Source organism: Oryx dammah, unplaced genomic scaffold (assembly GCF_014754425.2).
Source record: "Oryx dammah isolate SB20612 unplaced genomic scaffold, SCBI_Odam_1.1 HiC_scaffold_29, whole genome shotgun sequence".
In the NCBI taxonomy this organism is placed as follows: Eukaryota; Metazoa; Chordata; class Mammalia; order Artiodactyla; family Bovidae; genus Oryx; species Oryx dammah.
In genome coordinates this window covers 74,396,538-74,411,195 of record NW_024070213.1, presented here as the reverse complement: position 1 = coordinate 74,411,195, position 14,658 = coordinate 74,396,538, and the positions used below count along the sequence as shown (strand labels likewise).

The 14,658-nt window shown below is 40.4% G+C and overlaps 1 protein-coding gene across 1 annotated transcript in view; it reads right to left on the bottom strand.

Moving 5' to 3' along the window:
• Positions 1-5,179: 5,179 nt before the first annotated feature.
• The window catches only part of KCNMB4 (potassium calcium-activated channel subfamily M regulatory beta subunit 4), a 75,828-nt gene continuing 66,349 nt past the window's right edge, over positions 5,180-14,658 (bottom strand). The window contains exon 3 of the mRNA XM_040233463.1: positions 5,180-7,179. Within this exon, the coding sequence (XP_040089397.1) occupies positions 7,011-7,179 (169 nt within the window). The 3' untranslated portion in view covers positions 5,180-7,010. The remainder of the gene's footprint in view (positions 7,180-14,658) is intronic.

Sequence of the window (14,658 nt, the reverse complement as noted above, 5' to 3'; positions counted from 1 at the left end):
TGCAAGGAGATCCAACCAGTCCATCCTAAAGGAGATCAGTCCTGCGTGTTCATTGGAAGGACTAATGTTGAAGATGAAATTCCAATATTTTGGCCACCTGATGTGAAGAGCTGACTTATTTGAAAAAACCCTGATGTTGGGAAAGATTGAAGGCAGGAGGAGAAAGGGATGACAGAGGATGAGATGGTTAGATGGCATCATCGACTTAATGGACAATGGAGTTTAAGTGAACTCCGGGAGTTGGTGATGGAAAGGGAGGCCTGGTGTGCTGCAGTTCATGGGATCGCATGAGCGACTGAACTGAACTGAGCACTATCAAAAAGTTTATTCCTGGGACTTGGTGGTGGTGTGTGCTAAGTCACTTCAGTCATGTCCAACTCTTTGTGATCCCATGGACTGTAGCCCACTAGGCTCCTCTGTCCAAGAGATTCTCCAGGCAAGAATATTGGAGTGGGTTGCCATCTCCCCTTCCAGGGAATCTTCCAAACGGAGGGATTGCACCTGCATCTCCTGCATTGCAGGTGGATTCTTTACCACTGAGCCAACAGGGAAGCCTCTCCCTGGTGGTCCAGTGGTTAAAACTCCACCTTCCAACGCAGAGGGTGCCAGTTTGATCCCTGGTCTGGGAAATAAGGTCCTACATGATGCAGAGTGAGCCCAAATTTTTTAAAATAATAATAAAATTTTAAAATCTATTTCAATGGCTGCTTTGGAAGCTTCTTCGGAAGCTTCTTCATGTTAATCAAAAAACACAGATGATTGAACTTTGCTCACTTTTTGTTCTAAGGTGCCTGTCTAATGAACAATTGTGTTCCTATCAGAAGCTTCCCGCTATCATTCTGCTGGACCCCTGCTTCTGAATTTATTCCACTATAATCCTAACCCATGCACTTATATTCCTAAGTGGTGAGATTTCACCAGGAATAATTTAGAATTACAGTTAAGCTACTTCCTGATTCCTAACTTTCAGGAATGATATGAGATAATAAATACTTGTTGTAATAAACTTCTTCAGTTTTAGGATAATTTGATAATGAATGGAGTGATTATTATTCTTTTCATTTGTTTAACAGGTCGCATTTATTTATATACAAAAACATTAGTGTATCTGTTTTATAACTTTTCATTTAAAGGCTAAAATTGCAACAGCTATTGTTTATTCATTAATTTTATTTTTTTCCAGGGTTAATTATGCCCTGGGTTCTATGCTAAGTGTCTTACTCTGTGCAGCTTTGATGAAGAACTTAGAAAGAAAAGGCATTTAGACACACATGGAAACCACTTAATAAGAGTAAATTGGGCATTATTATCATTGTTGTTATGGATAGAAAGATCAATAAGTTTCTTGTTGGAAAGGATGTGGAAACAGTATGTACAAAGGACATAATGGATCTGGGGAGCACTTATTCATTTATTTAGCATCTTAATGTGTCAGGCACTATGCCAGTCATGGGGAGAATTATTCCACCAACACTGTTCTTATGGATCTTATCATCTAATGGAAGAGAGAAATCATAGATAAATAAACAGATAAGTATAAGCAGTAATAGGTACTACAAAGGAAGAAAGAAGGATGGAGAGGAAGAGAATGACAGGAGAAATCTACTTAAATAGGATTTAGGGAAGGCTTCTAGGAAAAATCAATATTTAAGCTCAGATCTGAAGAGTAAAAAACAGATTTACAAACATGGTGAAAAGCAAGGTCTAAGCCGTGGGACAGGACCGGTACATCTGAACTGTAGAGCATGTGCCAGGAACATTGAGATGTTAGGAAAATGTTACAATGGATTGGTTTATTTCAGTAAATTTTCTGGACAAATTATCTGAGCCAGGAAATGGCTCCTTATCCATATTGTTTGGTAATATTTCGTCGCCTTGAAAGTGTTAGTTGCTCAGTTATGTCGGACTCCTTGCGACCCTATTTACTGTAGCCCACCAGGCTCCTCTGTCCATGGGATTCGCCAGGTAAGAATACTGGAATGTGTTGCCATTTCCTTCTCCAGGGGGTCTTCTCGACCCAGGCATCAGACCCGGGTCTCCTGCATTGCAGGCAGATTCTTTACCATCTGAGCCACCAGCATTATTTGTCATCATTGCATTGTCTACCCATCACAATGCTTAATAAAGAATGCATTGGAGCCATTGCAAATACATTCGGAGCTCAAAACAGGAAAGGGCAAGAGAGAATAGATGTGGGAATCACCAGCTGAGATCATCAGATGAGACCATTCAGAAAAAGGCACTGTATGTCTGCATCTCTATTCCTGACTTGAAACTAGGTTCAGCTGCACCGTTTTTCTAGATTCCACATACATGCGTTAATATACGATACCTGTTTTTTCTCTTTCTGACTTACTTCGCTCTGTATGACAGACTCTAGGAGAGAACAGATGTGTAGACACAGTGAGGGAAGGGGAGGGTGAAATGAATTGGGAGATTAGGCTCGACACTTATAGACTATCATGTGAAAAACAGCTAGCTAGTGGGGAACTGCTGCGTAGCACAGGGAGCTCAGCTCAACGCTCTGTGATGACCTGGAGGGGTGGGGCGGGGGGTGGGATGGAAAGGAGGCTCAAGAGGGAAGGGGTATATGTATACTATATCTGATTCACTTTGTTGTGCAGCAGAAATGAACACAACAATGTAAAGCAACGATACTCCATAAAAAAAGAGAGAAAGGCAATGTAAATTATATCCCTGTCATAACAAAATATGTGGCTATGTATTGTTGCCAGGCAGCAAGGAAACAGATATTACAGGACGGAAAATCAGAGACCCTTGTTGTGCTTTGGCTAACCATTAGATAAAACTGGCACTTGTGATGACTTAAAAGGCAAACCTATAGCTTTGTGGCAAGTAGTTAGAAAAAAGCAGAGTGGCACTTCCCTGGGGTCCAGAGGTTGAGAATCCCCCTTGCAATACAGGGGACAAGGGTTTGATCCCTGGTCAGGGAAGATCCCACATGCCGCAGGGCAAGTAAGCCTGGGCACCACAGCTACTGAGCCTATGCTCTGGAGCCCTCAAGCCATAACTGCTGAAGCCCTCGCATCACCACTAGGCTAGCCCCTGCTCTCCGCAACTAGAGAAACCCTGCATGCAGCAACAAAGATCCAGTATAGCCAAAAATCAATCAATCAATAAATATTTAAAGCAACAACAACAGTTAATTTTTTAAAAAAAAAGAGTGATGATGTGCATTGGCTGCTTTATTGCTGTTTTTTGGCAAAGGAGCTATGAAAAATAGTGGAACAAGAAAAGCGGCTTACAGGGAGTAACTCAGCCTTGTTTTAGGAATTAAGACCATGCCCTGCAGCCCAACCGTTTCTACGCACCAGAAAGCAAGTTATTCTGCAGTCTCTCTAAAAGTCTCCACTGAGTGTCCCAATATTACTGGCCAGACAACGGAAGTCGGCTGAGCAGAAAAGACCAGCTAAAGGGTGCTGCATTCTCACGTAAACCCGGTTTTCCAGACAGCTTCAAAGTGGCTGCCACTCGATTGAGGGATGGAGACATGGGCCAAGCACAGAAACTAGTAAATAAGATGTTGCTGCCTTAAGAAATATAACAAGAGTAGCTCTTTGGCTATGAATATTTTTGTGTGAACTAACAAAACTAAAAGCAAAAATACCAAAAACCATGTTTTGATGAAATTTCATCACCAATGTTGTATAAGCACCGCTTCAGAGGCCACATGAAAACCCATTACCCAAAATTTGGTTTGGATGTTGAGACTAATAACCATACACACATCAAGAGGGAATGAAAAGGTTTATTATTCACATAATGAATGAGACTTTCTAGGAGAGTGGAGCAGTTCCCAAGCAGATCCAAAAATGACTTGACTGGGTTGCCTTTATTATTCTTAGGGTGTGGGGCAGGGAGAGGGCTCCTGCGAGCAGGCCAGGGCTTGTATGATTTGAACTTCCCACTGAGTCCAAAGGAGGGGGTACCCAGGCTCACTAATCAGCTTGCCCAGATATGGAACAGAAAGGGAAAGGAAAAGGGGAGCAGAAAGGGAAAGGTGTTAGCATCCCAACATCAAAAATAGAGTCAGACTCCTTACTGCAGTCAATTAAACACCAACCCTATAAACTTGAAAAATCTACATCGGTTCAGTCTCTAAAGAAATCTAGGTCTACTCCACAGATCTGCACCAGTAGGTGGGGGCCTGCAATAGCTGTGATGCCTCCCAAAAGCTTCAGATGTGGCTATGGAGTCTGATGAGCAAGAATCTCCTAGAAGTCCAAGTAGAGGCCAGAGAGGACCGTGGACAAGGGAGTTTCTCCCAGAGAGCAGATTTAAGGTCTAACCAAGGAATGTACATCCTGCCAGGGCAACAGATCTTTGTCATCCCTGCCCAGATTTTCACTGTAGCATGGACCACTGACAGCTGCCCATCATTCCTGTCTTTAACTCTAGTATCATTCTCCCCTTTTCCTTTTTACCTGGAGCTTTAATAGGACATATGTCCATCTAGCTGGAGACAACGTGGCCCAGTCTTCCTTGAAGCTAGGTATACTTATGCAATCAGTATTCATGGATGGACTATGAGCAAAGTGATGGCTTCCTAAAAAGGAAGCTTTGTGTTGGCCGAAAAAGCTTGTACAGATTTCTCCAAAAGGTTAATACCTTATGAAAAAAACCAGCATGAACTTTTGGTCAACCCAATAGCTAGCTCCCAAATTGCTCTCTTTTTCCAGTCTGCAGAATGGGTGAGTATCTTTGAGCCAGCTTTGACCACGGGATGAATAACACCTTTGGTAATGAGTGGACAAAGTAGACAAACTTGGGTTCCTGGATTACCTTAAGAAACAGACCTGCCCTCCCTGACCTGGATGACTTCTCAATTACGTCTGGATTGCCATATGAGAAAGAAAGAAATTTCTGTCTTACATGAGTCATCATATTTGGGGGTTTCTGTTCCAGCAGCTTATACCATTTCCTCATTTATATTTACAAAAAAGAGAGTTGAAATATTAAGAAGTTAAGCTTCTTTGTCTTCTGTGATCTTAAAAAGGTTGTTCCATTGAATTTTATCTTTAATGATAAGTATAAATAAAGTACCTCAAATTTAACTGGCTACAAGCAAGGAAGACTTTATGTGACCTCAGTAAATCAGCGTGCTTCTCCTTTTTTCCAAAAATCAACCTACAGAATATAAGCAGGTATACTCTTTGAGCCTAAATAGAAGCATTTATTTAATATAAATGGATGAGTAAAAAACTGGTAAATAAAAACTCACATCAATATATATCAACTTCCCTTACCAACACGTATGTTCACGCACTGTGTTTATCAACTCCCTGTAATCAATTAATTACAGATTATTGGATTTAGATAAAATGGATAAAGAGACTTCATCTACACAATACATCTCCCACAATGTAATGCAATGACGTTGACTTTCTCTGAGGCCCATTTTCATGTTACTCTGTGCTGCAGAATGGTTCACTTTGTTGCTGAGACAACGGGGATGCTGCAACAGAAAACTGGGATTGAAGTCAAGGCACTGTAGCTGCCTCAAAGGATGTCATAAATAGTGTGTTCAAGGCCTTTTTCACAGTGAAATCTGTAACACTTGAAATGGAAGAAAAATATCTTACTCATCCAAGACCCTAGTCTTCCACAGATGACAATGGTTCTTTCAGTTAGTCGAGTTTTAAATTTAAGAAAACATTGCTATGTGGACCCAAAGTCAGGAAATCATTAAGCCACTAGTATGTATCTTTCTTAGAATGCTGAGCAAAATAATTGAGGGAAGCTTGTCCTTACATTCCAATTTGGCTTTATTCTAACAGAAACACGTCTGAAGAATAGAAGAAGAAAGCAAATAGAGTGTATGTTGTCAATTTTTCCTCAACCAAAAATTTGTACATCTCTTGTAAGCAAAGGTTTGATTCTACATGGTAAATAAATAGAGGAGCTTAGATAGTCACTTAGATGTGATTGATATTTGGAATCTGAGTTTATGAACAGATGCAAAGAAGTATTGTCTCCTCCATGAACTTTTGATAAAGGCACAGAGAGCTCAGCAGCAGAGTGATGTGAGCTGGCTTGCATCTCCAGGCTTGTCTAGGCAAACATTAACAACTGCAGCAATATTCTCATTTTAAAACTGAAAACATCAAGGCAAGGACAAAGAAAATAAAATTAACTGATTTTGATCATTTTTTTCCTGACCTAAAAGAAAAATGAAAACAGCATTTAACTAAGCTGAAATGTGTCCTTCACATCATGTACATTCTACTGCAGAGAGACAAAAATCCATCAAAAATAACCTGGACAGATGAATAACGAGGCACAGTGCTCTTAGAGCTGGGACAGGCCTTGTTCAGAATCACCTCCGTAACTTAAGAAATAATCTGGTGAGAAACAATGGAGTGTAGGGAGAATGTTTTCCTCTTTGACGGTTCCTTGTTGGAGAGTCACAGAAGTGACTAGACACTGAGTTAACAATGCAGTTTTTCCTTTTCAAACAGGAGGCTAAAGGTCCTCTTTCATACTAGAGACTGGGGGTTACATTGTGAGGTCAAGATTTGTGCAGGAATCCCTGTGTCCAAGTAAAAGTTTCACCTAGCAAAATCAAATGAAACCCATAAGACCCTTTTTTAAAACCCTGGTGTTCAAAGCATAAAAAGGGAAATAGAAAAGAACACAGACCACTCTATTTTAATATTTTTAGGTAGCATAAATCATAATAGTTTGTATTCTACACTGTACAATTATATACCGTTACTTCCCCGAAGATAATTAACTTCTATTGGATTTTCTGAAACAGATACTCCATACAGCTCAGAGCTTGACCCTGCAGCTATTGCTACAACACGTGGAAAACAATCGACGAGGTTCCAGGTCTTCCAGTTGTGCCTGCTTCTGCTGTCATTGAGGGGGAGCCTCTCGGAGAACTCTCACAGCCCCTTCCATCTCCTGGGCCGGGAAGCAGACTCTGCAGGTAGATGTGTGCAGACGAGAGCAGCTGCTGGGCTTCACTTCCCACAAGCCGACTCCCCTTAAGAGAACTTGCGCTTCTTCATGGCTTCTGCCTTGACTGCTAGGCTCTTGGCACAGATGGTCAGGACCACAATGAGAACACCCACCACGAATGTCACCAGGGGCCAAAGGAAGCAGTGCAGGAGGACTATCTCGTCATGCGTGCGATGCAGGAGCACGTCGTCTGGTCTGCAAGACAGTGGAGAAGAGGAAAGAAAGAGCAGTCAACTGCCTGGGCATGACAGAATTCTTCACAAGTGGAGCTCAGCTTGCTTTCTAGCCCCAAGGGTATAACCATCCTGGAAAGTGAAGACTCCACCCTGGCTATAAATACTGTATTTTGTGCTTCAAATCCATTACAGAAAGGTCTGAGGTCTTGAATCAAGTAACTGGTGCATATTATTTATAATGCAATTTACATGTGAAATGTCAAAAGTGCAGCGATCTCTTTTTCTATTATTTTCCCCCATTCTTAGTTGCTTTACATATTCCATTTTCTCACTCATCCTTTAACGTCTGCTGACTCAGTCTAAAAATTACTTATGAGCTGGCGCTGTGAAACAAAACCAGACCCACATGATGTTTTGCTTTTTACCCTTTCACACATTTTGCCCACCTCCCCAATGCTCCACCTCTGGCAACCACCAATCTAATCTCTAAATCTATAAACCTGGTTGTTTGTTGTTTTTGTTGTTTATACGTGTTGATATATTTAGATATAATTCCACATGTAAGTAAAATCGTATGACACATATAAAGACATTTGGTTTTCTTTGACTTATTTCACTTAGCATAATACCCTCAAGGTCCATTCATGTTGTCTAAAAAGGCAAGATTTTGTGTTTTTTTATGGTTGAATAGGGTTCCACTATATGTACTACATATATATATATATAAAATCACATTTTCTTTAGCTACTCCAATTGTTGGACACAGGCTGCTGCCATGTCTTGGCTATTGTAAATAATGCTGTATTAAACATGCCAGGTACATACATGTTTTCAAATTAGTGTCTTCAATTTCATCAGATAAATACCCAGGAATGAAACTGTTGGATCATATGATAGTTCTTTTTTTTTTCCTTTTTAAAAAAATTATTATTATTAATTTTTACTTTACAATATTCCAGAAAAACAAATGACCCAATCAAAAAATGGGCCAAAGAACTAAATAGACATTTCTCCAAAGAAGACATACAGACGGATAACACATGAAAAGATGCTCAACATCACTCATTATCAGAGAAAATCAAAACCACAATGAGGTACCATTTCACGCCAGTCAAAATGGCTGCAATCCATATGCTAATTCTAATTTTTATTTTTTGAGAAAACATTTCCATACTATTTCTATACTGTTTTCCATACTTCATACTGTTTCCATAGCGGTTGCACTAATTTACACTCCCCTCAACAGTACACAGTTTTTGTTCCAATCCCAAAGAAGGTCAATGCCAGAGTGTTCAAACTACTGCACAACTGCACTCATCTCACACGCTAGCAAAGTAATGTTCAAAATTCTCCAAGCAAGGCTTCAACAGTATGTGAACCTTTCCCTTCTCCACATCTTTACCAATACTTATTATTTTTGTCTCTGATTTATTCTGACAGGTATGAGGTGATATTTCATTGTGCTTTTGATTTGCAGTTCCCTGATGATGAGTGATGTTGAGCATCTTTTCATGTACCTGCCAAACGATCTTAATTTACACAGAAAGTCAGCTAATAGAAAGGAACACATTTGAGTCAGTTCTAATGAGGTGGATGAAACTGGATCCTGTTATATAGAGTGAAGTAAGTCAGAAAGAGAAAGACAAATACTGTATGTGCTCAGCTACTTCAGTCGTGTCCGACTCTTTGCAATCGATGTACTGAACCCTTTGTCCATGGGGTTTTCCAGACAAGAACACTGGAGTGGGTTGCTGTACCCTCCTCCAGAGAAATACTGTATATTAACGTATATATATATATATATATATATATATATATAATTTAGAAAGACAGTTACGACGATCTTATATGCAGGGCAGCAAATGAGACACAGAAGTAAAGGACAGACTTTTGGACTCTGTGGGAGAAGGCGAGGGTGGGATGATTAGAGAGAATAGCACTGAGACATGTATATTACCATATGTAAAACAGATGACCAGCGTAAGTTCTATGCTTGAAGCAGAACACCCAAAGCCAGTGCTCTGGGACAACCCAGAGGAATAGGGTAGGGAGGGAGGTGGGAGGGGGGCTCAGGATGGGGGGACACAGGTGTACCCATGGCTGATTCATATTGATGAATGGCAAAAACCATCCCAATATTGTAAAGTAATTATCCTTCAATAAAAATAAAAATTAATTTTAAAAAAGAAACACTTGTGTAAGTGTGCTAGAATCAAAGATTAGAAGCAATAATTATGCATCAACACTCATACCCTCTAACAAAAACTTCACATAGATTTAAAAAAAAGTCAACTAAAGTCACTATTTGAATTTAGTCATGAAGGTCTATGGTGTAGTCTTCGGGTCAGCTTCACCACGAACAAACAGTGAATAGTTGGATTTAATGCATTTTCCCATTTGAAACCACTGACCACTTTCTCAATAAACTTTGCAAAGTCTTAACAACATAGCTTAAAATGTGGGGGTTCTTTTTGCAATTCCAACATTGGTCTCATTCACACGAAGTAACAATATCTTCCACAAACCATGATATGTCATCTTTGGCCACTTAGAAAGAGATACCGGGAATTTTGCTTTCATACAAGAGGTTTACATTTTCAAGGTATTGGGTTGACCAAAAAGTCTGTTCATATTTTTCCATAAAATGGTACAGAAATGCCTGAGGGAACTTTTTGGCCAGCCCAATATTTCTATTTTGTCCATGGAAAAGTTTGTTGCATTATTCTGGAGTAGCAATGCTTCCACTAGAAAATAAAATAATCCAGTAAAATCAGTCTAATTGCCCTCAAGAACACCAGAGGCTTTAGAGTACAAAAGCAGTGCATTTAACAGAAGAAGGCATTCCTGAGGCGCTCTCACTAATCACAGCTCTCATAATTCAAGACCTATTTTCCCAGAAGACTGACAAAGAATGCTGGGTATGTCTCTTCTATCTACAGTGCAGTCATCATGTAGCATTAATAACACTGGTTTGGCAGGTTGGCTTTGAAATTACATAATTCTTGCCCTTTTTTGTGCATAGTGTTTCAAATTCTATAAACAAAGTGAGATTTTTATTGACATTTGATTTCAATTAGAATTTGAACTAAGTGAATGCAGAGTCATTGTAACAATTAAGCAAAAATCATTCCAGCTTGCAGAAGTTACTCCTTTTTCTGAATTCCTGTACCAAAACATTGTCTTCAGGACTTGTGCTACCCTTCAGAGAAGTCGGCTCAGTATTACGTGGCAGCATGGATAGGAGAGAAGTTTGGGAGAGAATGAATACATGCATATATATGGCTGAGTTCCCTTTGCTCTCCAACTGAAACTATCACAACATTGTTAATCTGCTATACTCCAACATAAAATAAAAAGTTTTTTTTAAAAAACAGACTTCTGCTACCACTGACTTGTGATTTATATTAATGTGCATACCCTTTGCTCCTGTAAGACCCTTGACTGTGACATCGTCTGTTATTCTGCACATAGAAGGTGCTTAGTAACAGCTTCCCACTGATCAGGGGAAAACCATCCCAATCGCAGTCTTGTTATCCATGCAAAATTTCAACAAACTTCAAGCCTTCAGTGTAAAAAGGTAGAGACCTGGGCCCCAGTGCAACACAGTCCGAGTCATATTTTACAGTCTTTGACATCCCACCTATAGCACTGCCGTGGTTCTTTTTTCAGCTATGAGAGCTCACAGCTGTCAAACTCTCCATCTAAGTGTGTAAGGCAAGTGAAAGCTAAAGCTATCTTGGGATGACCCTCCTTCTTCCCTTCCTTCTTTCTGATTTATTTAGGGCCGCACTGGGTCTCGATTGCTGCACGTGGGCTTTCTCTAGTTGTGGCGAGTTGGGGCTGCTCTCCAGCTGCAGGGGGCGGGCTTCTCATTGCGGGGGCTTCTCCTGTGGTCGAGCACAAGCTCTAGGCACTCAGGCTGCAGCAACTGCAGCACATGGACTCAGCAGCTGTGGCACGTGGGCTCCAGAGCAGGCAGGCTTCAGCAGTTGTGGTGCCCGGGCTTCATTGCTCTGCAGCATGTGGAACCTTCCCAGGCGAGGGATTGAACCCACCCACGTCCCCTGCACCAGCAGGCAGATTCTTAACCACTGGACCACCAGAGAAGTCCCTTCCCTTCCTTCTTACCTTTATTCCTACCTACCTGCCTTCTTACCTCCTTTCCCCTCTACTGCCCTCCCCTTCTTTCTTGGATTGTTCTACTCATGCAGATTTGTACAAAGATGATCTAGAGTCTTCATCAAAAGGTGAGTGTATAGTAATGTGAATGTACTTAACACCATGGACTATGTAATTATACATATCAGTTCAGTTCAGTTCAGTCGCTCAGTCGTGTCCGACTCTTTGCGACCCCATGAATTGCAGCACGCCAGGCCTCCCTGTCCATCACCAACTCCCGGAGTTCACCCAGACTCACGTCCATCGAGTCAGTGATGCCATCCAGCCATCTCATCCTCAGCCATCCCCTTCTGTTCCTGCCCCCAATCCCTCCCAGCATCACAGTCTTTTCCAATGAGTCAACTCTTCACATGAGGTGGCCAAAGTACTGGAGTTTCAGCTTTAGCATCATTCCTTCCAAAGAAATCCCAGGGCTGATCTCCTTCAGAATGGACTGGTTGGATCTCCTTGCAGTCCAAGGGACTCTCAAGAGTCTTCTCCAACACCACAGTTCAAAAGCATCAATTCTTCTGCGCTCAGCCTTCTTCACAGTCCAACTCTCACATCCATACATGACTACTGGAAAAACTACAGCCTTGACTAGATGGACCTTAGTCGGCAAAATAATGTCCCTGCTTTTGAATATGTTATCTAGGTTGGTCATAACTTTTCTTCCAAGGAGTAAGTGTCTTTTAATTTCCTGGCTGCAGTCACCATCTGAAGTGATTTTGGAGCCCCCCAAAATAAAGTCTGACACTGTTTCCACTGTTTCCCAGTCTATTTCCCATGGCTGAAATAGTTAAAAAAGGAGGAGGTTGGTGGAAGGGGACTTGGATTTTTAATGCTGTTTAATTAATTTGCATGTGATTTCCATAATTAATGTGTTTTGCAGCTAATTTTCTAGTAAAATAATCCAGTATCTTTTCTATCCTTTTTCTAGACATTATTCTTGAGGTTGAATCCTTTACCACAATACAGGCATCCCCTCCCCTTACCTATAGTTTTGCTTTCCATAGTTTCAGTTACCTTGAATCAACTGAGATCTGAAAATACTAAATGGAAATTCCCAGAAATAAACACTCCATAAGCTTTAAATTGTGTGCTGTGCTGAGTGTCACGGTAGAATCGCTTGTCATCCTGCTCTGTCCGACCCATGATGTAAATCATTCCTCTGTCCAGAATATCCTACCTGATGGTCACTTAGTAGCTGTCACGGTTATCAGATCCACTGCCACGATATTGCAGTGCTTGTGTTTGAGTCACTCTTATTTTACTTAATATTAACCCCAAAGCACAAGAGTAGTGACATTGGCAATTCAGATATTCTCTTACTGTGTCTAATTTACAATTGTCATAGGTATTATGTATAGGAAAGCACATAGTATATATAGGGTTCAGTTTGAAGTACTCCCCCACTAGGGGTTTGGAACATTATCTGTATAGGGTTCAGTTTGAAGTACTCCCCCACTAGGGGTTTGGAACGTATCCCCCACCTGCAGGTAAGGGGCACCACTGTACTGTACAACTGAGCTAGGAAAACATGATGAAGGTGGTTGGAAGCATTAAACATATTTCTGAAACATAGTTTTGAGATAAAGAATGAATAAAAGGAGGAAAGAAACAATAACTGGAAATTGCTGGACCCAGATATTTGCTTTATTTAAAAACTGTTTAGCATTCCACACCTACTAAAGCCCTTGGGGGAAAATTTGATTTTAATATTTCAAATGACAAAACAACATCATTCACTTGAGTTAGCCACGTTGAATTTGTAAATGCTTCAAAAGCCTTCTTTGAGGTAGAAATATTATATAAAAATGTACCTGGTGTCTTTAAAAATAGCTAGTATCTGTTTCCATTTCACATGGTCCTAAAATGCTCCATGGTCTCCTTCAATGGGAATGAAGGGTACAGAACATCCTACTTTAGCATAAGGATTATTTTGAAATGAAGACAACTGAGAAGAATCATATTCAAGGAAAGCTCTCCACACTTTCCCTGTTTGCCTGAAAGCAGGACATAAATTTGTAAAGGTATCCCCCTCCTTTCTCTTCCTGGAAGGACAGAAGTTAATCACTGGAGACAACTCTAGACCCTAATAGCCCAGGGATGGCACCAATGGAATCTATAAAATGAACTTTATTAGCTCAGCACTTATCTTCAATTAGCTCCTCAAATATTTACCTCCCTACAATATGCTGCCCTAGAAACTCAAGATCCTTCTCCTTCATCTTGCCACTTCTCTAATCATTTATCGCTTTCTTTTTTTTTAAAGATGCTGTAAGCCCAAGTTCTAACCACCTCTTTGAATCTCACCACTGAGTGCTCCCTTGTATACACATGGTGCGCATGTTAATAGACTTCTCTGTTTAATCAGTCTTTTTTCAGTCTAATTTACAGGGCCCCAGACAATGAACCCCTGGAGTAGGAAAAGCAACTCACTCCAGTATTCTTGCCTAGAAAACTCCATGGACAGAGGAGCCTGGTGAGCTAGAGTTTATAGTGTCTCAAAGAGTCAGACAGTATGAGCATGCACGTATACACAAGAAAGGAACCTAAGATGGGTATAAGGAAAAACAGTTTTTCCTCCACTATAGGAAAAAACTTTTTTCTCTGCAGAGTAATGCTTAAGTTCACATTCAGTTTTAGGTTTTACTGAGATTATCTCTAAATTGTCTTCATGACATAAAGTCTGGCTCTTTCAAACTGGGCAGTTAGTGCCTTAATGGAAGGGAACCCCCAACTCTGCCCCAGCTACTTGCAATTTTATGAGGCAGACTTCAGATGAGTTATCAAAAATTATTCCCCAGGGGATTTGGACTTAGAATTCAGCTTTCCATAATTCCATAATAGTGAGACTAAAGGGAAACATTGGGGGGAAAAAAGAATCATTATTTTCAGCATTTGCAAACTAGATAAATGGCTTGATGAGATCTGAATATTATGTATTAAAATCAGCATGGTGATGAGGATATAGGCAATAAGCAAAAAATAAAAATAATCAAAAAAGGATGACTACTTTGTATCTGAAGACTTCAAAGAAATAAGCAAGAGATTTCTTTGGGGTTGTATAGAAATGCTAATGGAAAGCACTTCTATGCCCTGAGGAGGGTGCAGACAAATATCATTAAATGAGAGTAACTGCTGTCTGTGCGTTCCCTTAAAAATACTTTCCTAAGGGTTGGGACTTACCCTGAATAGAGCTTTGAAAGTATATTGTGAAAACAGTAGCCAGCATTTATTATGTGCTTACTACCCTCCAGGTACTCTGGCAGAATATTTAATCTGACTTCATCCTTAAAATAACCCTGTGCTGGAAGAATTTTTAATTGACACTTTA